The sequence below is a fragment of the Prionailurus bengalensis genome, chromosome C1 (genome assembly GCF_016509475.1).
Source record: "Prionailurus bengalensis isolate Pbe53 chromosome C1, Fcat_Pben_1.1_paternal_pri, whole genome shotgun sequence".
NCBI lineage: Eukaryota > Metazoa > Chordata > Mammalia > Carnivora > Felidae > Prionailurus > Prionailurus bengalensis.
Genome location: NC_057345.1, coordinates 149,638,768 through 149,663,174, shown reverse-complemented (window position 1 = coordinate 149,663,174; position 24,407 = coordinate 149,638,768). Strand labels below are relative to the sequence as shown.

Below are 24,407 nucleotides of genomic sequence, written 5' to 3'. Positions count from 1 at the left end.
GACTTAATCTATAAAGCCTCATTAAGCAGAGTAAAATGTTCTTTGACATCCATTCACTTTTTATTAAGCATAATCAGTGTTTTCCAAATGCATATTGCTTTGTTGAGAGATCAATTCATGAAGGAAATATGATGAATTACTAAATCTAGAATATGTTAAGCTGCCAACATTTCAGTAGATTGCTCAGGGGAAATATTAGCAATTTTGAGAGCACTTCTGTCAGTTTAAAAAATTAGTAAGTTGGATTCGTTTTAAGATACTTTCAGAGAACAAAAATTAAAGGTAAGTAACCCAAAAAAGTTTAGTTAATTAATTAGAGATACAGATAGTACATACAGTTGTAGAACCGTATACATTTCCATATATGATCAAAATGTATAAGATATAGGTAATTAGAAATGTATATAATTATGTAAAATTTTCTATGAATATGAACAAAGATTATATATTTTTGTTAGAGAAACTATGATCTGTAATAATTTGATATGCCTAAACTTTGTAGAAGATGTAAAATATAGTTTGTCCAAGCCACTGTTGCTATGCAGAGATGATCTGTATGTGTTTACAATATGTCTGCCTTTATACAAATTGTAGAAAGGGAATGATGACTGTATATATACTGAAAAACAAAACTGCATATTGGAAGGACTGAGAAGAAATGTGTCAAAATTTTAATGATAGATGTAATGATTGGTGATACAATGGATCATTTTTTTTCTTTTTACTTCTTACAAGTTTCACATTTTCTAAATTTGCTTGTATTACATACAACGTGAAAAGCAACTTTCTATCAAATAAATACATATGGTGCGCCTGGGTGACTCAGTCAGTTAAGTGTCCGACTTTTGGTTTTAGCTCAAGTCATGATCCCATGGTTTGTGAGTTCGAACCCCACGTCAGGCTCTGTGCTGTTAGTGTGGACCCTGTTTGGGATTCTCTCTCTTTCTCTCTCTCTCTCTCTCTCTCTCTCTCTCTCTTTCTCTTTCTCTCTCTTTTTTCTTTCTCTTTCCTTTTTCTTTCTCTGCTCTTCCCATGCTCATGCTCTCTCTCTCTCTCTCAAAATAAATAAATAAACTTAAAAAAATAATAAATCCTTCAATCCCTTCTAATAAAGCTAAGCATTCAGTTTTCCAAAGGCATGGAAGTTGTACATAATTTCAGATATTACTGCTACAGTTTTCCAAGCCCCATTTATCTATTTTGGGTGTTTAATATTTGCAGATTCATTGCTATTCTTAGTCCCTTTCCTAAACATTTGCATTGGAAAAATAAACTTTCTCCATCATATTTTTCCTTTTCCTCTTAAACTTATCAAAAGTATCCAACATTAGTTCTGTAAGTTGTTATTTTGCTCAAGGCATTTCAAAAATTTCAACAGTGGTAATGCAAAGCTCTATATTTTTTTTACAAATGAAATTAATGGAGTTTCTACTAGAAGGTAATTCGAGTCTGCAGTAGAGAACCATGGTTTTTTTGTAGCAGTTATTTTTCAACTCAAGATTATTTCTGAACTTAAGAGAGAGTATGCATATATTTATTAACAGCAAGCATCTGAAAATATTGACTAACTTTGGATATAATACAGTGGGATGAGAGGTATGAGAACTTACATTTATTGAAATTTAAGTAAATTCATCATTAAAGGACAATCAAATGATTACTTTCAAAAATAAGAAAGCAGGGTGCCTGGGTGGCTCAGTCAGTTAAGCGTCCGACTTCAGCTCAGGTCATGATCTCACTGTTTGTGAGTCTGAGCCCCATGTTGGGCTCTATGCTGACATCTCAGAGCCTGGAGCCTCCTTCGGATTCTGTGTCTCCCTTTCTCTCTCTGCTCCTCCCCCACTTGTACTCTGTCTCTCTCTCTTAAAAATAAATAAATGTTAAAAAAAATATTTTTTTAAAGTAAGAAAGAAAAGCCTTTAATTCAGAGTTGACACAAGAGATGGTGAGAAAAGACTCTATTCATTATCAGTGTTATTTATTTCAGTCTATAAATGTGGTAAATATTTATAGAATCAGCTACTTGTCAGTATCTATTGATACTTACATGTCAAACACTTCCTACAGGCTTCTATAAAAACTGTGATTTTAGGGATAATAGGCTTCATGGAACAAAATGAACAATATTATAAGGCCATGGTTTACTAGCTGGCTACCTTCTATGTTAGTCAGTGAAACCCTTTTGAAAAGAGTATACGGTAAATAAATTTTTTATAGATTTCTGCTTCATCACATTATAAAGAACCTATTGAACCTAACATTTGTCATTGTTTTCATTTTATTTTGGTTTTGGGTGTCAGGATAATAAAAAGTAAGGATGAGCTAGGTATACGTTGGTAAATATAAAATAAGATTATTTTTATTTACCTAAATATTATATTTAGGTAAAAGAGTATTCATATTTTATTAGGAATATATGAAGGCTTCACAATAATTTATTAATGACAGATTATTTGAAATATATGATAATCTACTTTGAAAAGTATTGTTGTGAACTGCAGAGAAGAAAACATTTAAACATAAATATAATTATAAAATTTATTTTTCAACCAGTATGTTCATATGCATAGACTAATGAATGTTTACTGTATTCAGGCTGTAAAAAAAAAAACAAAAACAAAAACAAAAACAATGCACAGAAGGAACAAGTTAAAAGTGACTTAGAAAATATTGCTTTTTCTATTTGAGATGTATATATTTTTAAAAGATATATATATTTTTTTTTAATGGCATAAGACCATGAGAAAAGAAAGATATTTATTTTTCTTACTGAAAAGAACCATTTTTCTTAGTCATTTAATCAATAAATATTTGTGGCAAATACTTAACGTGCCAGGCATTTTTCCCCAAGGTAAATTTTCCTTAAAGGCATTTACCATAAAGAAAACGGTGAACACATTTCACTACAGAAGTGAACTTGAAGGCCTGGCTTTGAAAAAACAAAACAAAGCAAGTGTTTGTAGAGAAACTAAAAAGTACAAAAGAAATAAAAGTTATGATTACTGGCTTAAAGAGGTAAAACACTAAGTACAATGCTATCAAGTTAAAATCAGGGTTTTATTAGTAAGGAATTTAGGGACACTTCACAATAAAGCAGACAACATACAGCCTCTGGCAAAGATTATAATGCTGGTAATTATTTCATATAAGTAAAGAACAAAAGATTGGGAGTCAGCAACCAGGGTTCTAATTCAACTCTGCTGTTAACTGTCACACCTAATGCAACATAGCTGTGGGGCTATATGGACACTGAGAACATGAAAGATCAGTACCAGAAATCTAAAATACTGAAAATTTATGTCACTAATCTACCAGGTAGGATTTCTGATGGCTAGGCAAGGGCCTATACTAGGAGGCCAACCGTATGAATCCAAGTGTGGAGTTAAGGAAGTATTTGAAGGTCATGACTCTTAGAGGGTAACCTACTGTGAGTAACTGGAAAGCAGGGCCAGCCTTGTGGAACAATTGTATCAAACCAGATCTTTCTCACTGGTTTTTAATAGGTGATACCCATCTCCCAGGAGATAATCTTACTCTTTCACATCTTTGAAATGCTATTTAGTATATGATATTAATAAACTATATGATTACAGTGGATTAAGAATCCCTAATGCTGTGAAGTTCATGGTACATAAAGTTCTCACTACCTGCTTCTGGCACCATAAAGTAGCCAAATATAGACATAATGCTAAATTATGAAATAAGCATAAGGAAATTCAACAGAACTTTGATTTTTCTCATGATACTAGCTTTAGTGTTTTCTTAAAATAGGAAGTCCTGTCAAAAATATTTGATGCCTCACTTTGCCTGTGCTCTTAAGATTTTTTCTTAGACTCCTGTCAGGATAATTCAGCATCCTATGTTGCTTTGAAAAACTGAAACCTACTTTTCTAGGCCTTAGTATCCTCACCTGTGATGTGCAGCATATATACCATAGGTCTTTAAGATCAATTCCCTTTTAGGTATCACATTCTAAAAGCTTTTTTATAAACTAATTATTGGGAAGTAAAGTATTCTGAAAGTACACTTACAAAGAAAAAGTAGTGAAAACATCAGTTTTGTTTACTTGAACTGTGGTTAAATTTACTGAAAACTAGCCTGAAATCAATTTGGTAAATGATCAATTCACTGAATGACTAACAAACCTAAAATTGACAGATCAAATATCTTACTCCAGCTTTAAAATCTTCACCTCAGCTGTTTTACTACCAGAGTCAAAGACTGGAATAGAGAAATAGGTCCCAATCCAGAAAAATAAGAGTAAAATTTATCCATTCACTTAGATAACATTGAGCATTGGAGAAGTATTAGGCATCTCCAATATTAACATGGGAAATAGACTTTTAGTGGCCCAGCACTGCAAATCCATGCTGAAATTGCTGCAGCAAAGTCTTGGTGATATAAAAACTTAAAAAAACAACAACAACAAAAAAATCAGTGACTTGGCAAATAGATTACTCGGTGAATTGACTTTTGGTGGACTGGTTTTCTTCTTTTACTTACATACTCTTTATCCCCTAAATAAGTCAGCCTACAAGTATGTAAAATCAAACAAAATGGGAGCAACAAAATAAAGATAAACTCTGATATAAAATTGAAGCAGGAATGAGACTTGAGAATACATTTCATTAAAACTTGAACATATTGCTGGTAAACCACAAATTGACATTAGCTGCCAGTAAAATGTAGGATCCTAGTTAATTACACAATTCAGTGTAAAGGAAAAAATGAGTAAATTGCTCATGAGATGTTCAATAATACTTTGGAGTATCATTTATGAAGAATAATGGAAATGTTGAAATACAAAATCATATGTAGATTCAATTTCATATAATTTTTGAATTTCTGAATATAGAAAACATTTTTAAATTATTCATTTAAAATAAATGTTTTTTTTAAAGCTCTATTTAGTTTTTAAGATGTAAAATACCTGAGAGTAATGATTTTATTTGCAGGTTTTCTCAAGTATTTTTTCATCCTGTATCTTCAGTTCAGGATGAAAACCTCACTATCATTTCCCTTTTCCATGTTACCTAGAGACCCCTCCCAATTTTAATCACCTCTCTGGTCTCCATTCAGACTTTTCTCTTTCATATACAGGTAGTCCTCCCTCCTGAAAGACCAATGTAATCACCTTTCTTTCCAACTCTAATTCTCAAGCCCTAATTCAGACCATCATTATTTTTTTTAAGTGGACAATTCCGACAGCTTCTTGTCCCAACCTCTAAACCCTTTTTCAAATTTATTACAACTCAGCACGGTACATTAGAAGATTCTCATTTACCTTTAGAGACTGTTATGTCTTGTACAAAATAGGTGCCTCAACACAAGTTTATAAAACCTTACAGTCTTTTTAAAAAAATTTTTTTAATGTTTATTTTTGAGAGAAAGAGTGAGACAGAGCATGAGCAGGGGAGGGCCAGAGAGACAGGGAGACACAGAATCGGAAGCAGGCTTCAGGCTCCGAGCTGTCAGCACAGAGCCCGACCACGAACTGTGAGATAATGACCTGAACCGAAGTCAGATGCTTAACCAACTGAGCCACCCAGGCACCCCAAAACCTTACAGTCTTATATTTTACTTTCATAGTGCATTGCAGAAAATATGGTGTAGTATGCTTATTAATTATTTTGTTTAGTCTTCTGAAATAAAACATAAATCTTTTTTCTTCTTTGTAGTATTTATAGAAATGAAGGTGTTGCTGCTAAAGTTTGAAATTAGTAACTCTTGAAAGCAGAATAATAATGGTAAAATAGGCAATCTGTCACCATCCCCATCATGTTGATCATCTGTTTTCTTTGTATCCATTTTCTTTGTATCCATGTCTTAGTCAAGAAAGATTATTTTCAGGAGCCATTTACTATGTTAGTCTTAGAAATTAAGAAAAAATAATATGCTAACTCTCTTGAGGCATAATTTTTTATTGACAAAAAAGCTTATAACATATGAATCAAGTGATATAAATTCTGTTTCCTTTTTCTAAAGAAACATTCATCGAGAAAAATACTTTTTCTTTTTCCTTCTCAGTTATTTTGACGACTCCATGAATTAAGGATGTATTTTAAGCTTCAGATTTTCCTTACGGTCTATTTCTCATTTTCTGAAACCTAGGAGTCAGAAGACTGTATATGTAGCACAATATATGCAGTTCCCTTAACAAGTATTTACTTTATAAATGCCGAGGGCAAAAATGTAAATGAAAATGTCACTATATTTGGTAAATTTTGGACACCAACATAATCTATTCCTTTCTTGATGTAGGTATGTTTTCCTAGCTGAATAAAACATAACTATGTAAAAATTGTAACTGAATAAAAAAAATAAATTGATAAAACCCTTTAAATTTTGGCTTAAGTTTACTTTATGATTAATAAGATAGTTTAAAAACTGAATGTAGATTCCTTTACAGACTCTTTTATTAGTCTCTCTCTTCTCCAAGTGTCACAAATGTCACTTCTCTATTTTTCAATTTATGTGATGCATACTGCCTTGGTGCCTAAAAGCATAACAGAAAAATAAAAATCTAAACGAATCAAAAGCTTCCCATACTGGTAAACATAAAACTGTTTTGATGACTTTCTTCTCAGTGGTTTGTAGCATTAAAAACAGTTCGTAGAACTGTTGTTCCTATTGACTTCATTTGAAATCTGAGGAAAAAATTTTTACTTCCTTCAGAATTACTTTGTAAAATTAGGGGTGCCTGGGTGGCTCAGTTGGTTAAGCATCCAACTTCGGCTCATGTCATGACCTTGAGGTCCGTGAGTTCAAGCCCCACATCGGGCTCTGTGCTGATAGCTCAGAGCCTGGACCCTGTTTCAGATCCTATGTGTCCCTCTCTCTCTGCCCCTCCCCCACTCACTTGCTGTCTCTCTCTCTCTCTCTCTCTCAAAAAATAAACATTAAAAAAGATTTTTTAAAATTATTTTTCACATGAGAATTACTGCAAATAATTAGTATAGATATTATTTTTAACATACAAATATGGATTATATTCATTTGGGTTTTTTGACACAATTCTTCTGTGACATAATCTTGGTCATGCATGCTTTCGTGGCTGAATATTGTTGTCAGTCACTTATCAAATATAAAAACATCTTTGTAACATCAATCAATTACATGTAGAGGTTAAGAGCCCAGGTTTTAGAGTGAGATAGTCTAGGTTCAAAATACAGTTCTATTCCTTGTTGCCTCTGTACCTCAGGAAATTATTTAACCTTACTGGGTGTGAATTCCCTCAGTTGTAATGTTGGAACAATAAAACCCACCATATTAGAAGTGTTGTGAACATGAATGTATTGAAAATGCCTGGAACAAAGCACAGTGCTTGCAATGTGGGATGTAACTCTCATCCAGGATGGTAGCAGGAGTAGTATTTGTATTTTTAATACCCATTGAATGAGATAATCAAGATTTCTTGCCCCAGATTAGGAATCATGGAATAAAAAGTAACTCAACAACTTTTTATTGTTTTTGGTTGCAGAACTGACTACAGTGGTTCAAGCTAAATTCCTAGTTTAACATTCTTTTAAGAAGAAAGCACATTTTGAAAATTTCCCTAACCTTCATATTAAAGGAATTATCTCTCTCTCTCTAAGTTTATTTATTTATTTTGAGAGAGAGAGAGAGAGCATGTGCAAGTGGGGGCAGAGCAGAGAGGGGGGAGAGAGAATCCTAAGCAGGCTCCACACTGTCAGTGCAGAGCCTGATGCAGAACTCTGAACCCACAAACTGTGAGATCATGACCTGAGCCAAAGTCAGAGCTTAACTGACTGAGCCACCCAAGCACCCCTAGAGAAATTATCTCTTAAAAAATTAAGTAACAGGGGCACCTGAATGGCTCAGTTGGTTAAGCATTCAACTCTTGATTTCAGCTCAGGTCATGATCTTCGGCTGTGCTGACAGCACGGAGCCTGCTTGAGATTCTCTCATACTCTCCCTCTGCCCCTTCCACACACACACCCACACTCTCTCTCTCTCTGTCTCTCTCTCTCTTTCTCAAAATAAATATTTTTAAAGAAGAAGTAAGAAATAAAACTATTTTAAAAGGGTGCCATTCTTCTATCTGAACATATTACTTTAGACAATAAGAAGGTAATATAACAGTGTATTTGTTTTGATTGACATATTGAGGATAATTAAAACCAGACTCAGATTGTATCTATGCACTGAGCAGTATTATTCCTATAATGCATTAGCATTATGGTAGTTTATGTGTTTCTCTTGGTGACTTATAATGGGAAATCTCAAATATGTAATATATACGATGTACCCATCATCAGCTTTAGAAATCATATAGCCAGTATTGTTTTACATATGTCCCCATCTGCTTCTACTTTTCCATTTGCTGAAGCAAATCTTACATGTCTTGTTTTATCTGTAAAATATTCAATATGTATCTCTAGAAGATAAGGACTCTTGTTTTTTACAAGAGTACCATTATCACACTTTAAAATTATAATTTCTGGATACCATCAAATGTTAGGCGTTGTTCACAGTTTCAGTTCTTTAATTATTCTAGTTTTCTGAAGGTTTTATATTTGAATCAATATTTAGATAAAATGTATTTGATACATCTTTTAAGTCTCCTTTAATCTTACAGGTTTTTTTCCTTAAAATTTATTTCTCAAAAAAACTGAGTAATTTGTAGAATTTCCTACAGACTGAATTTTGCTATGTAGTTTAACATACACTTCTTATCCTATTTTTCCTGTAAAGTTATAGTAATTAGGTCCAGAAACCTCATCACATTTAGGTTTGATTCATTTGGTAGAGGGCAGGATTAATTTATAGGTGATGGAGTGAACCCCCATTAGAAGGCTGATGTTTACCTAGTGGTCTCTCTTTCTGGTGATTGACAACCATTCAGGTTCAATGCTTAGATCCCTGAATTCATCAGGTATTACATTCCTTCTTGATTTATTATCTGTAATATTTCTTTTTTTTTTATTTAATGTTTATTCATTTTTGAGAGACAGAGCATGACGGGGGGGGGGGGCAGAAAGAGAGGGAGACACAGAATCTGAAGCAGGCTCCAGGCTCCTAACTGTCGCACAGAGCCCAACTGGGGCTCGAGCCCATGGACCATGAGATCATGATCTGAGCTGAACTCAGACACTTAAGGACACTTAATCGACTGAGCCACCCACGCACCCTGTAATATTTCTATAAAGAGAAACTTCCTTCAGTTATTTGGATAGCTTCATGCTAGGTTGAACTGATAATACAAGAAAACAATCCATAGGGGTGTCATCACACAACTAATATTTTCAAATATCTGTCAACTTTATGGTCATTACAGTTTGGAAATGTGATTGATATATCTCTATGGGTTTATGGATACATATGTTTATAAATATATTTTTATAGATCTAGATCTCTATTTAAAGTTGAAGTCATTAAAGTAAGAAAACCAAAGATATGACAAAGGCCATGAACAATTATAGATATAAATATAATTAAAAATTAAAATTTCTAAGCTTTATACTAGCTTTGTAAATTTCAGAATATCTGAATTTACATAGAATTTTCTGACATGTTGATCACTTGTGTTTATTTTTCTTTTAATATATTATTTCTGTAAAATGTTAATTAAAAGGGAATGCAGTGGTGTCTTTTGAAAGAAGAGGATGTCATTCCCCGTATCAGGGCAATGGAAGGCCGTAGAGGAAGACCACCAAATCCAGATAGACAGCGAGCAAGAGAGGAATCCAGGATGAGACGTCGGAAGGGTCGGCCTCCAAACGTGGGAAGTGCTGAGTTTCTAGACAACACAGATGCCAAATTGCTAAGAAAACTGCAAGCTCAAGGTAAGAGATAGAATGACACTGTAATGATCATACTAATATGTCTACGCATTTCTTATGTTTTTGAATATGAATGATACTGCTCTCACTTTCTGAAAAGTAGATATTTGTGTTAGAATAAAAATGAGAAAATAAGGAATCTCACTGGTAACTGGAGTTCTTTGATTAGGTAAGCTCCTTTCAAGAGCCATACTCATAAACACATCAGATCTTGTGTGTTTAGAAGTACAAAGGTGGGGGATAAGCTTTCAAGGCTTGCACAGAAAGGGAATCACCCAGCACTTGGCACATGCCTTAAGGTGGTGCCAACCTTCTGGAAATTCTCATTTTAACAGCTCCCGATTCCTTGAGGTGGTACAAGGGAATAACTCCAAAATATGTGGATCTGTGGAGTAAATTTTCAGTCAGAGAACTCCAATTACTGGTAAGTAACCCCAGTCTTTTTAGTTTGGGTTCTTTGTAGTCTCGATATATCACATACATTTTCAAAATGGCCAACTAATAGATTTAAATCATAATTTATTTTAAGATCACCAGAAAGTATTACTTTTCAAGCACAAAGTGCTCATAATAACCTCAAATGTATTGTAACTGAAAGCTACACATAAATTATCAGCATGAAGTTACCATGCTATGTCTGACACAGAAAGCTGACTAAAATAAAAGAGTTCTGTATGAGTTTGAGTAACTAGGTACAAATGTGAAGCCTCTTAAGGCTATCTGAATATACATCAAAAGAGATGTATTGGTGTCTTATATTCACAAGCATATATAAAAACATATAAATCAATATAAAATAAAGGCTTGATAATAAAAATTGAAAGACTAACAGGATTTTACTTCTTTGCATGGTTTTTCTTTTTCCGGAAGAAAATCTTGACTTATTTCTCTTTATTGTAAACACTATCATAATATTGACTTCTTTGGAGCTGTTTTGTTTTTATTATAAAATAAACACCCACAACAAAACTCAAAGAATAGAATGCTTTACAAATAAGACACTTGTTCTCACTCACTTTAAAATAAAAGACACTCATGAGCGGCATCATTATTAACAGTTTTTTATAAATCCATCCAGAAATGTGTACACACACTCCTACATACACACACACAGTCATGTGACACAATATATGTGTACATATACATATGTAATATATTGTATCATATATATCTTTTCATTTGTAAAATAGATGAGCTTAAGTACATCCTATTCAACTTGCTTGATTTATCCACTTAATTTATTCCACCTAATTTATCTCGAACATATTTCTATATCTGCACTTAAAAATCAACCTTAGGCTTTTACTAGCTGAATAGTAAAGTGATGCCACATATGGCTCTACCATACTTCAGTTAATCAGTCTCATTTGATGACTATTTGAGCTGCTTCCCAATCATTGCTACCACAAATGGTCCTGCAGTAGACACATATTACACATTTATTCATATCCTTCTATAGGTATGGCTATTTCATAGTATAAAATTGTAGAGAGAGAATCTTTGAATCAAAGGGTATGTGCATTTTCAGTTTTGGAAGCTAGCAGGCAAATATTGTCTCCAAAAAGGTGGCGCTGATTCATAGTTCCACTGATGGCATGTAAATTAACTATCTGGCATGTAACTTAATGTCATATAAGTTTTTCTCTCTTGTATGTTAATGAATTTTTTTAGTTTGCTTGTTTATGTGTATATGTATGTATGTATGTATGTAATCTCTATACCCAATGTTGGCCTGAAACTCATGACCCCAAGGTCAGGAGTCACATGCTATTCTGACTGAGCAAGTCAGGAGCCCCAAGAGTGAAAATTTTTTATGTTATTTTATTTGGTTTCTGTTATTTTTATCTCCCCTAAATAGTTATTAGTGAAGGTTGATAAAAAGTTAATATATTAAGAGATACAGCTATAAATGATGGGTTTTTAAAATTAACGTTGTCAATAAACCACTGACTCTTCTGATGAATGTATAATAGTGATGAGTGTGCATTATTTGCATAAAATAAGAAAGCTTGAAATTAACAGATACCCAAAGCATGGGCTCTCCATGCATGTCTTGAATATCTACTACAAATACTATTAATACTTAGTATCTAAAATGGCAGCTTTATATATAGAAAATTAACTAAATTTTATTTTAACAAAATAAAAGGTAATTATTTAACTTTTACCCAAATGTTTTTTTCTCCCTTGAGATTTCAAATTGGTTTGTATTCTGTTACATAAGTCTCCCTTGTTGTATTATGTTGCATTTTGCAAATTCTGTTACCTTTCACAAGATTATGTATATGTTTTTTCCTCAACATGTATATAAATGTTAAATATTTAAAAGTAAATTATTAATATTTACCAGCATATATGGTAAAATATGCATTTTTTTTCTTGGGAAGAAAGGAATGAATCACTTTATCACTCCTTTTATTTCTGAAAGGCTTCTACAGTAACAGGTTGAGGGGGTTATTTGAAGGTATTCTAGAAGTTTCTGTCATATTATCCTACAAGGCCTCACCTAGACTGAAATACTGGACTTAATTTGAAGTAAAGTTCAGAACAGCAAAATAAATGCAAATTTTGAATGTACACCCAAGCATTATGACATGAGAGTTCTCTAATTTCTCTAGAAAATAAAGAATCTGGCAGTTTTGATATGAAAAGGACTATTGACCTAATAAATAAACCTGCCAAAACTATTAATACTTTAAATTTTCTAAGATATGAAATAGTACCTCTTCCTTTCATATGTCATAGAATCTGAGATGCCATAGTCATTGCAATGTACCATTATTTCAGGATGTACCACTACAAAAGAAAAGTACTGCCAATTGTCACACATATTCTGATTTTAGACTGTGTTTAAAAATTGCATCGTAGAACCAAAGAAAATGTGGTATATCTAAAATATCCCTAATTTTGTGTGAAAATAAACTATTTCAAAAGTAAACTTTTATCTTTAAATTAAATGGATAGGTAATTTCTTAATCCATAAAATATCTTTTTCAAATTAATATTTCAAAAGTTATTTATGAGTTATTGGAGGATTGGAGATATATTTTAGCATCATCTTCCATTAACCCTTCCAGTTTACTAGATAAAGTTAGACGCTTTACATCCCCTCCCCTTTTTTAAAGTCTTATTAGTAGAAAATCAGCCATAGTAACCAATGTCACTTCTGCTGTTACAGGACAGAGGGTTAAGTTCTTATCTAAAATCTCAAGGCACTCAACTTTTCTTAAAGGTTTTTAGAACTAGGATCATATAGACTGTGAAGTCAGAAAGACTTGGGTTTATATCTTGGCTTTGTTATTTAACCTTTGTGAGCCTTAGTTATTTCTTTTGTAAACTGGGCATAATGTTGCCTATCTCATAAGATTGTTATGAAGATTAAATAAGTTTATGTAAATTTAATACAACAGTTCAATAAATGGAAAAAATTAGAACTCAAGTAATTAATATTCATTATTCAATATAATATATAGATTCCTTAAAACTCATCTGCTACAAAGTTTAAAATAATGTCTAATGTAAGGTGGTATTTTATGAGTGATACTATGATACAGCACTTTATTTATTTATTAATTATTTATTTATTTAATTTTTTTTAACGTTTATTTATTTTTGAGACAGAGAGAGACAGAGCATGAACGGGGGAGGGTCAAGAGAGAGAGAGGGAGACACAGAATCTGAAACAGGCTCCAGGCTCTGAGCTGTCAGCACAGAGCCCGACGCGGGCCCGAACTCACGAACCGCGAGATCATGACCTGAGCCGAAGTCGGACGCTCAACCGACTGAGCCACCCAGGCACCCCATACAGCACTTTTATAGTTAAAAATATGCTGACAACGTTTGCCAGCAGAAGAAAGCATGACATGCTTTCCATGTCAGTTACCTGTTGCCATAGTAATGTTGGAAAACAACCAACCACACAATTTCAGTAATTTATAACACTAAGCATTAATTGTTGCACAGATCAAAGCAGCTGGAGGTAAGTTAGGCAGCTCTGCTGATCTTGGCTGGGTGTTTTCACACACGTGAAGTCATCTGACTCCATGTGTCCCAACCTTCAGTAGCCTCGCCCAATCATGTCTTTATAGTAAAGGGCAAGCAAGGCACAAGCGAAGAAATAGAAAGAGTACAAGTATATTTTCAACCTTCTTTGTCTATCACAACTGCTAACATCCTATTAGCTAGTGAAGATCACATGTCTGAACTCAGAATCAAGGGACAAGAAGATAAATACATGTCACCTCTTGATGAGAGGAACTGCAAAGTCACATTGCAGATGACATGGAAGAGGGAAGAATGAATAGTTGGGGCCACTCATCATGTCAGTCTATCCCAGTTTCATGCATTTGTCCTTAAAAATTATGAGAACTAAGTTGTCTTTAAAACCCCTTGACATTCTGTACTCTTTATTTAGGAGATTTAGACCCTCTCCTTCATAAATGAAAATGTCACTGGATTCAGAAACTACCATTTATATAGCTGATTGTGATACTGAGTTTTGGAGGCTTTGCATTTGTTCTATTTTGAGTCCTTTTTCCTTTTCATGTATTTTGTTATTTTTAAGACCAAAGCTAAAGCACTATTTTTGCATACTAGCTACTACTTTCCTACGAAGTGGGGATTACACAAAATGTGGAAAAAAAAAAAACCCAAACACCGATGTGCTCAGATTACCCTTTGTGAAGAGAATTAAAAGAAGTATCATTTTTGTGTAGTTCTGTGTGTGGGATCTTCTTTGGTGAAATAATTTAGCAGTTTCTAGGGGAAATAAACATGAAATTTGCTGCCACACCATTCTCTCAGTTGGTATCTAACCTTAGGCGATTTTCTTAAAAATTATGTCCTTTCATGATGATACCAGTTTCACACAGTCATTGTTTCTAGGTTAACAGTTATGTCAAGTTGTTAATAATATTTCTTGAAATGTTGTGTTTTTCAGAAATAGCCAGACAAGCAGCGCAAATAAAGCTTTTGAGAAAACTTCAAAAGCAGGAACAGGCTCGGGTTGCCAAAGAAGCTAAAAAACAACAAGGTAGGTGATTTAAATGAAAACATAAACATCAAGAGTGAGTGTTGGGGAATTCTATAAGAAGTTTCTCCTCTTTGTTTCCTTGCTGATGATATCTGTGCTTCGGTTTTCACCACAGCAATAATGGCTGCTGAGGAGAAGAGAAAGCAAAAAGAACAAATAAAGATTATGAAACAACAGGTACGTTTATGCATTAGAACTGATTTTTAAAGCACAAGTGTGATATTGAGGCTTTATTGGCATATGTAGATATGTACATTATTTTCATCTTGATTTCTGAAATAACCACATTTCACATTAATATTATGGATCTCACTTAGAAAGTTGTCATCTTGCATTAATTAAAATTCACCTCATTTTTGAACCAAGTCTCATACTTCCAAGTTTTTAAAGCTTACCAAATAGTAGATTTGTATAAGTATTTTTAATATCCTGATAGACTTTGAATATAGGTTGACATCTGAACAGCTTTCAAACTTTTAAAATTAATTATCAATAAATGAAGGCTATTGCTTAAATGTTTAGATTTTAGTAAGAGAAGCTTCTTCTTCTGAAATACATAAAATATACATAGAAAGTTAAATTCAAGTTTATAGAATAAGGTTTGTCTCCACTGCTTCTGAATGCTTAAATATTCTTACTGCAAAAACAAAAACAAAAACAAAAAAACAGAACCAAGAATGCACTATTTCAACATATCCAACATTCTATCTTCTATCTATAATCTCTCTCCCCTATGTAGTTTTCAAAATTAAGTACAGGTAGGTGAAATGATTTTTAAATTTTTATAAGTGAATTAAGAATTCATGCAATGGCATGACAAGATATTGAGCATTTAAGATGTGAGGGTGTGAGCTACTCTCCCATCTCCATGTATTCGTATAATCATTAAAGCAGAAAGGAAATGAGGGAACTACTATTCATTTAATATTTTGAACAGAAAGTAGTTTTTTCTGAGTATGAAATGAAGTAAATTGTGTTATTATATAAATAGCTGCTAAATAAATGGCTTGGGTTGGATGTGATGTGGGATTAGAGACAGTTGATATGGAATGGGGAGTCAGAACTTAGTCTGTAGTCAGGCAGCCAAGAGTTGAATATGGGCTCTGCTGCATAATATTTTTGTCATCTTAGATGAATTATCCTCTTTGTCTCTATTTCCTCCATGGTAAAAGGAAATAACCTCATTATCTAATGATTAAACGAGATCTTGGAATGTAGCATATATACCACAATGCCTGGCACAAACAGATGTTCACTTTTTAAGAGACAGATATTAAACACCAAACTATATGGTATACTCCTCACTGTAATTTAATGTGGTCAATTGTAAACTCAGATTCATTCCTTAGTTTGTTGATTGTGACTGCTAAAGGCACTGTATATATATTTATCAAAATAACATAAATATTTATTATATATTCCATGTATATGTAAAAATAGTCTATATTTTATTTTAAGTGAAATACTAATTTTTTACAGCTTATCCTATTTCCTAATGCCTAGAGACACACCAGATTTCATCAGCCTCTGAAGTTCAGTTTTGTGTACCTAAGCTCTTAAAGTGGCTACACCTTAAGCCTACATAGTTTTTGCTGCTCATCAAAAAAGCATTGGGGTCCCAAGGTTCCAGCAACATGAATACAAATGAACTAATCTTAGATATTCATCAAGATATTTATCTGAGGCTAGTCTTTTAATACCACTTGACTTATTCGTTGTTGCCAAAAAAGTGAATCAAAGTCTAGCATGGGTTTACTCACATAGTCACAATGCCTATTTTAAAGTCAGCATTAGATCTAGGATTAAATGGTATCACATGCTTCTTATCGTCTGGATTCTTTATTCCACCTAGTAGGCCCCAATATATCAGCATATAGTCCTCAAAGCAATTTTCAAGAGACTTGCAGAAGCATTATTATGAAGCAGAAGGAGCAAAAGCATTGGAATCTAACCAGGTCTCTATATTTAGTATTTGATGTTAGGCAAAATATTTACCCTCCAGCAATTTCAATTTTCTCTTAGGTTAAAAAAAAAAAAAAAGATAATCACAACTCCTGTGTTTTTGTTTTTATTTTTTTTTAATATTTTTACATTTATTTATTTTTGAAAGACAGAGAGAGAGAGGGTGACAAATACTTCGAATCAGGATCCAGACTCTGAGTTGTCAGCCCAGAGCCCAATGTGGGGCTCGAACCCATGAACCATGAGATCATGACCTGAGCGGAAGTCAGATGCTTAACTGACCAAGTCACCCAGACGCCCCTGTTGTTTTTTGTTTGTTTTTGTGTTTTTAAAAAAATTTTTTTTAACATTTATTCATTTTTGAGACAGAGAGACAGAGCATGAATGGGGGAGGGTCAGAGAGAGGGAAACACAGGCTCCGAAACAGGCTCCAGCACAGAGCCTGACGCGGGGCTCAAACTCACGGACCGCGAGATCATGACCTGAGCCAAAGTCAGACACCCAACCAACTGAGCCACCCAGGCGCCCCATGTGTTTTTTTTTTTTAATGATCATTAAGATATTTTAAGTAAAGTGCCCAGTTCAGTGATGGGGTACTCAATATTATAAGGTGAACTTATATTATAATAATTTATAAACAAGGTTTATCTCTGCTAATGCTAATGACAGCACTACCAAATATATGTACATATATATGAATCACTTGGACAGCTAAGATAAAGCTCTGAGTTGAACTTAAGCCCAAGATTCCATACCTATCTCTGTGCCTAAGAAAATAATAAATCACTTTTGCTGACTTGAGAATATACCAATTTATAACCTTATGATTAACAAGAGCAGGAAAATTAAATCACAAGTGTGCTTTACTTAGGTCTCAAGTTCTAAACTAAATAAATATATCAAGTGTGGATCAAGTACAGCCTTCTCTAAGACTGGAATGAAATAAAAGATACTCTTGGGTTTTTATGTTTGGCAAGCTATAATTAATATTCAATACCAAGTAGGATCACCAAAAACAAAATTATGGAATGTGATCAGTCTTCTAAAATCAGAACAGTAATTTCAGAAATCTCCTTTTCCTGCAGTAGAGAGCCCTGCAGGGAATCAATAACATTAGTATGAGGAAAAAAAGGAGTAAGTTTAAAAACATGTTAAAGCAGCCATTCACAACTATGTGGATGGAACTAGAGGGTATTATGCTAAGCGAAATTAGTCAGAGAAAGACAAAAATCATATGACTTCACTCATTTGAGGGGTTTAAGAGACAAAACAGGTGAACATAAGGGAAGGGTAACAAAAATAATATAAAAACAGGGAAGGGGACAAAACAGAAGAGACTCATAAATATGGAGAACAAACTGAGGGTTACTGGAGGGGTTGTGGGAGGGGGGATGGGCTAAATGGGTAAGGTGCATTAAGGAATCTATTCCTGAAATCATTGTTGCACTATATGCTAACTAACTTGGACGTAAGTTAAATAAATTAAATAAAAATTAAAAAAATAATTTAATAAAAAAACAACATGTTAAAGCATAGCTTCAAAAGGTACACTAGCATCCAGAGATTGGAGTAGGTATTGTAACAGAAAGCAGTGTAAAATGGGTTGGTTCTAGAAATCCTAGGAACAGTGCAATTTGCAAGCAGGACAATTGGGGTTGGTGGGGTTTTTTTTGTTTTGTTTTTTTGGGTTTTTTTAAACTACGTATTCTTATCAGGGCCAATTTGGGAATTTCAAAGGGATTTATGAACATGAAATTGTTAACAATGTGCTTATAGCATATGGCATCATTTTAAATCAGCTGTAAAATTCTTATCAAAATTTACATGATCACTGAATTCTAAAACAATAACTAGAACATTAAATTTAGACAACGTGAATACCTAGTAGGTTGTGTGAATTATTCCTTACAATGTTAAATTGTAGTTGACCCATTTTAAAATAATGTTAGATTACTTCTGAATTTAGCTTATTGTAATGTGATGTTATCATGTTATTCACTATGTGAAATAAGAAATTATGGTATGGAAAAAATTGTTAATCTATTACAATTGTATAGCACTATACACTTTTTTAAGAATTGTAATTGTGTCATGACATAGTGAGTAAAGGGTAAGCACTTCTCCCTGTTTTATACAAGAGTAGTTATATGTTCAAGATCATGTAATGAATGACAGTAACTCAGAACTAGCTTTAAGTTTTCTGATTCCTGATGTATTATTTTTTCTGATCATTCTGACCTATATTTATTTCAAAGTAGGTATTACTTATGCTTGCAAACAGGCTAAATGAGTTTAATTACCTTGGTTTACCTGGCTTCTATATACTTAGTTAGAACTTGTATTTTATAAATTGTTTTGAGAAATTTTGTAAAATCCTATTAAGACATGAATATATATATTTGTGATGCTAAGCTAAATCATTAAGTTTTAGATCCAGCATGGGCAACCTTTGGTAAATGTGTACTTACCTTAAATTAATTTCATTCCGCTTAAATGTGTTCATCTACATATTTATTGTCTTAAATTATAACTTTTTCTACAGGAAAAAATTAAAAGAATACAACAAATCAGAATGGAAAAAGAACTTCGAGCCCAGCAAATTCTAGAGGTAGAGCTCTTAAATTTGATATAATATATCTTAAAGTGTGCAAAAATAAAAATTTTACCCACATATTCTCTCACTCATATAAATTAATACATTCATCAGAAATTCTCTTTAAAAGTAATGCAGAGTAAGATCTTATCTGAACCATATTTAGGTAGCAAGCTGATCTAATCCTAATTAGTCTAATAAAAACCCAGAAAATAAGACAAAATAAAGAGGAAACCTCTGAGCAGACAATATAGTTGTCATAAAGTTCATGTGCTAAAACTCATATTCTTTACTTTTAGAAAACTCGTTAGGACATATAGTTAGATATTTATTTTTAATTTAGAAATAAAACATTACAAAAGTAAAAGTAAATTTTAAATGTAGAAACAGTTTAACTAGCTTGATTTTCTGGTTTCTAATATATCCTTCCCCTGAAGCTACTGGAATAGGGCTAAAGACATATGTTGGCAACAGCAGAAGTAATAGCCAAAAGACAGCAAGGGAAAAATGCAGAAAAACTCCAACCCGCATATATAGGAATTAAAAAACCTAGCAACAGCATGTAATTTTTAGTTGAATAGCAAGCAATTTTCAACACCTTAATGGCCAAAATACATTACTCTATTGAACTGTGTAGTATAATAACTGATGTTCAGAACAATTGTCCTGAGTCATCAAGAAAAAGCTAAATTATGTTTAGTGGTACTATGTCTAAACAGGCATAGGTCTCAAAATTATTTTCATCCATAAGGGTAAAAATAAACTTTTAATGTTTAAAATTATTATAACCTCTCAGCTATTCAGAAAACTCTTTCTATGTAAAACAATTCTGAGGACCCCAGATAATTGAGGTTTTCTGTTTGTTTTTTTCCATCCAGAAATATACAGATATTTCCTTACGGCCTTCAAGTTAATTTTAAAACCTCCCAAATAGTAAATATGCTTATCTTAAAGTAAACTGATAATAACTACTGGATAGTTATAAAACTACAAGATAGTTAAAGACTTTAAGATTGTGAAGCTCAAATTTGATGGCACAATCTTAATAATCAAAATATGCTTCATGAAATATGTTTCCATCCTATTTAAAAAAAAAAAACCTTTAATTAACCACATGGCACAGCTAGGGAAAATGAGATTTAATGTGTCATTTAAATCATGTGAGGAACAGATTTATCTCAAATTTCAAGTGTTGAAGAAATTTCAAATAAAGTGGACAGACATGTGCATTTTTATGTTACTGATTCATTCATTAAGTAACTTTTTTATCAGTTAAAATCCACCCCATTTTCTAAACTTTCTACAGCAATCATGTTTTACTTTTAAAAACTATAAAAAAGGCAATACTTGCTACAAAATGTTTTTTTCCGTGTTTAAGTGTTAAGTTAAAATAACATCAATGCTTAGTTATTTCAGACTTTTAACAGAGTTTGAAGAGGAAAAGCTGACATACTTTTATACATTTTAAAACTTTTGTATATCTTAATGCTAATTATACATTAAAAATGAGATTAGTATGTTAAATGTAATGTTAACTGGTGGGGGGTATGTAATTGTCTACATATATGTTACATATTGTTTTGTACCTGTGAGGCATGTAGCTCCATTTTTAAGTCTGAGATTATTTTCAAGTTGTAGTGGTGCTGTTGCATGACTTTGAGACCTGTTTTGCATGCACAGGCTAAAAAGAAAAAGAAGGAAGAAGCAGCAAATGCCAAATTATTGGAGGCCGAAAAACGAATAAAGGTTAGTTTAGATGAGAACCAGAGTTTTTATTTTTCAAAAATAAAAACTATACACTATTACACCAGTATTAATTATACAAAAATAATAGCTCTCCTCAAAATAATTATCTTAAAATGTTTAGCACAGATACAATATGTGTATAATGTGTGCTTTTATTGTATGTATATTGTATGTATATGTTTTTTTATTTCCTTATACAGGTTTTATGTGATGCTTTGAGCTCTTACTTAAGTAGCAAACATCAAATCAGAAATGCAAACTATTACATAATACCTGTATATAGTTTTGCTGAATCAGAATGATCTTCCCAAAGCTATTTTGTGTTGTTGATGTTTATGTTTTAAATTGTGTTCCAAATCTGATTCTCTACTTAGATTTCAAGTTTATCTTGGTTAATATCCAGCAACTATTTTAACTATTAAAAAGTGAAAAGCCTACAGAAATAAAAATCTAATTTTAGCAACTGTTACTTACCAATAGTAAAATTAGCCATTGTTAATTACTATAATGTTTTGGTTTTGATTTTCTGTTGTGAAGCATTAGAGAGTTGAACGCCGCCCCGCCCCCCACAACCCTCCCCAAGACACACATACAAACATACACATTCCATCCCTCACCTTCCACTTTTTCTCATAATTGATTACTGAAAGGACTGCTGAGTGAAATGAGGCCCTACTGGTTCCAGGAGCAGACACAATTATATCTTATAAAGCCAGGGAACTATTTGTTACCTTTTCTACATGGACTCTGTTACTTTTTTCTTTAGAAAAAAAGATACTAATGTCATGTAGATTTTTACCTTTATAAGAATATTTAAATTGATGATATTCATAGAATTGTTTGCATTAAGCCTGACCCCCTGAGGGTAGTACCCTGCATTATAGCTGAGCATGAAAATCTGAAACTGATCTCTTAGTCTCTTGTTACTTTCATTCATAGATAGTGTATAGAAATGATATAGATGCTTTTAATTATAGAGTTTATTTGGGAATTTATGTTCCGAATGGACAGAGTTCTAATCAGCTGGATTCGAAGGTTGCACTACATAATGTATTAAAGTAATTTTAAAAGTCCACGTGCCAGTTGTATCTTATATGATCTGACCATCTAGCTAATCAGTTCAGTGAATGTGCTATTGAAATGTGCTATTAGGTTATTGTATTTTAAGTTTAAATGGGTACTGAATAATATCCTTGCTACTGTCATATAATCTTTCTGTATTATGTAGAACCATATGAAATTGCCACCATATAAGTAAAAAATGATTAAATATTTGCAATTTCATATGGTTTGACCTAAGGGAGGACTATAGAACCTCAGAAGAGAAACTTTTAATATTTGTACTGTGTTCTAAATCTTCCCTAAAAATTGCATATTAAAAGTTTCTTATTTTTAAGGAAAAAGAAATGAGAAGACAACAAGCCGTTCTTCTGAAGCATCAGGTCTGTATACATACAGTTATGCAATTGTCAAAATGTACATTTTATGATTTTTCTTAAATCTGATTTGGGGACAATCTTCAAAATATTTTCTTAAAAATTTCCAATTTAATCCCTGCTTAAGTTTTTCCTTCATCTTACAGTTTATTGCCTTGCTTTGGTATTGGTGTCTTTTGGGGGGTTAAAAATTGGTTTCATGACTCTGTGATTTCTGTTTCATAATGTTGTGCCAACTCTTTCTACCAGGAGTTGGAGAGGCATAGACTAGATATGGTATGGGTATGTTTATTTTTGTACATCTAACACCGCATTGTGATTTGGTTGTGATATGGTTGTCATAGCAATGCATAAAGTGTAGCACTGGCTGCTGTCATATTACATACTGCTGCATGGCTTTACAGCACAGTGCATTGCATACATCTGCTTGTCTGTCTATAAAGAAGTATGATACATCTCCAGGATTTTTAATTGATTTGTGCAAGCCTTATATAAGGCTGCTGTCTAAAAATTTACATTACTGATGTCACAATGAAAGTTGGATCACTATACAATTAGATGTGATAATGACCCATATTCTCCCATCAATTCTAGATGCAAAACTGCCATTGAATACAATGGGAGTTTTGAGTTAGGTTGATGAGAGAATATGAAATATATTCCAGTTTGATAGACAAATTTTAGAAATAATTTTAGAAACATCCCTTTGGGGGGACCAAATACTTTTAAACAAAAAGAAATGATTAGATATATAACTATCTGATTTTTTATTTTAAAATAAAATGAGATTATCAAACAAAACTAGTGCTTACCTTGTTTTCATACTGTGCCTTTTAGATTCCATTTATTAGCCCATGGTGCAGCTTTTATGGTCTTACCTAGCGCATCAGGTGGCAGACATCAGTAACCAGGAATACCCCATTTCATTGGTGCTTGTATATGAACCACGACTAGTTTAACTAAATTGTATAAAAGCTTTAAAAAACTCTTTCTAATTTGTCGGTGGCTTATTGAATTTACAAAATGATAGTGTACTTGAAATAAAAATAACTAATTCTAAAACCATGAAGTGAAAGTGATTATAAATTTCTGCCTGATCTAAAAATTTAAGAACAATACAACCTTTAGTTTAATTGGCCTCTAGTACATATTTGTGGCTTTTCTAATAGCAGATGTAAGGTAACTGACCTGTTCCAGCCAACCATTATGCTTTTTGTTCTGCCAGCTTTTGAAGGAGCATCACAACTGACCATAAGTAAATCTTGTATGCTTCTGTTTACACTGTCTCCATGTTCATTGCTTTACCTTTTTGCTTTTGATTGTTCTTGTATTTGCTTTCTAAACCTGAACTAAAACATGCACAGACTGGCCATTCTTGTCTTATATTTAGTATTTACTGTGACTTGTCTATAAATGCTAAACATGCTATACTGAGTTTTGTTTTGTTTTGTTTTGTTTTTCCATTTCAAAATCAAACCATTAACTAGAGTTATTTTCCTAATTTTATCTGGCCTAATAGGAACGAGAGAGAAGACGACAACATATGATGCTTATGAAAGCTATGGAAGCTCGTAAAAAAGCAGAAGTAAGTTCATGTTTCTAGAAAAATATTATCTAAGAAAAAAACCTATTTTTTCCTAAAGTAATGGTCTTTCTAAATGTGAGTTTTTCAGGACATAGGTTTGTCGTGATTTAATGGCTTTCATAAGCAAACCAAATGTTGAATAATAACTGTTAGAACATGAAAGAACGTAGGCAGGATTCCGATGTATGTGTTCATTTCCTCGGCTGAGATTTTAATTATCTTTTTTTAATGTAGTGACCGGCATTCGTTT

General features: G+C 32.8%; 1 protein-coding gene across 38 annotated transcripts in view; it reads left to right on the top strand.

Annotated features, from left to right (window-relative positions):
- The window catches only part of BAZ2B (bromodomain adjacent to zinc finger domain 2B), a 326,925-nt gene that overhangs the window by 229,571 nt on the left and 72,947 nt on the right, over nt 1–24,407 (top strand). For 21 of the 38 annotated variants that reach the window (XM_043576806.1, XM_043576805.1, XM_043576798.1 and 18 more), the window contains 8 exons: nt 9,596–9,806; nt 14,743–14,835; nt 14,951–15,012; nt 19,340–19,405; nt 21,071–21,136; nt 22,534–22,578; nt 22,822–22,854; nt 24,092–24,157. In XM_043576806.1, coding sequence (XP_043432741.1) covers nt 9,596–9,806; nt 14,743–14,835; nt 14,951–15,012; nt 19,340–19,405; nt 21,071–21,136; nt 22,534–22,578; nt 22,822–22,854; nt 24,092–24,157 — 642 coding nt within the window. The remainder of the gene's footprint in view (nt 1–9,595; nt 9,807–14,742; nt 14,836–14,950; nt 15,013–19,339; nt 19,406–21,070; nt 21,137–22,533; nt 22,579–22,821; nt 22,855–24,091; nt 24,158–24,407) is intronic. The other 17 variants (XM_043576799.1, XM_043576828.1, XM_043576825.1 and 14 more) reach the window with 2 other exon arrangements.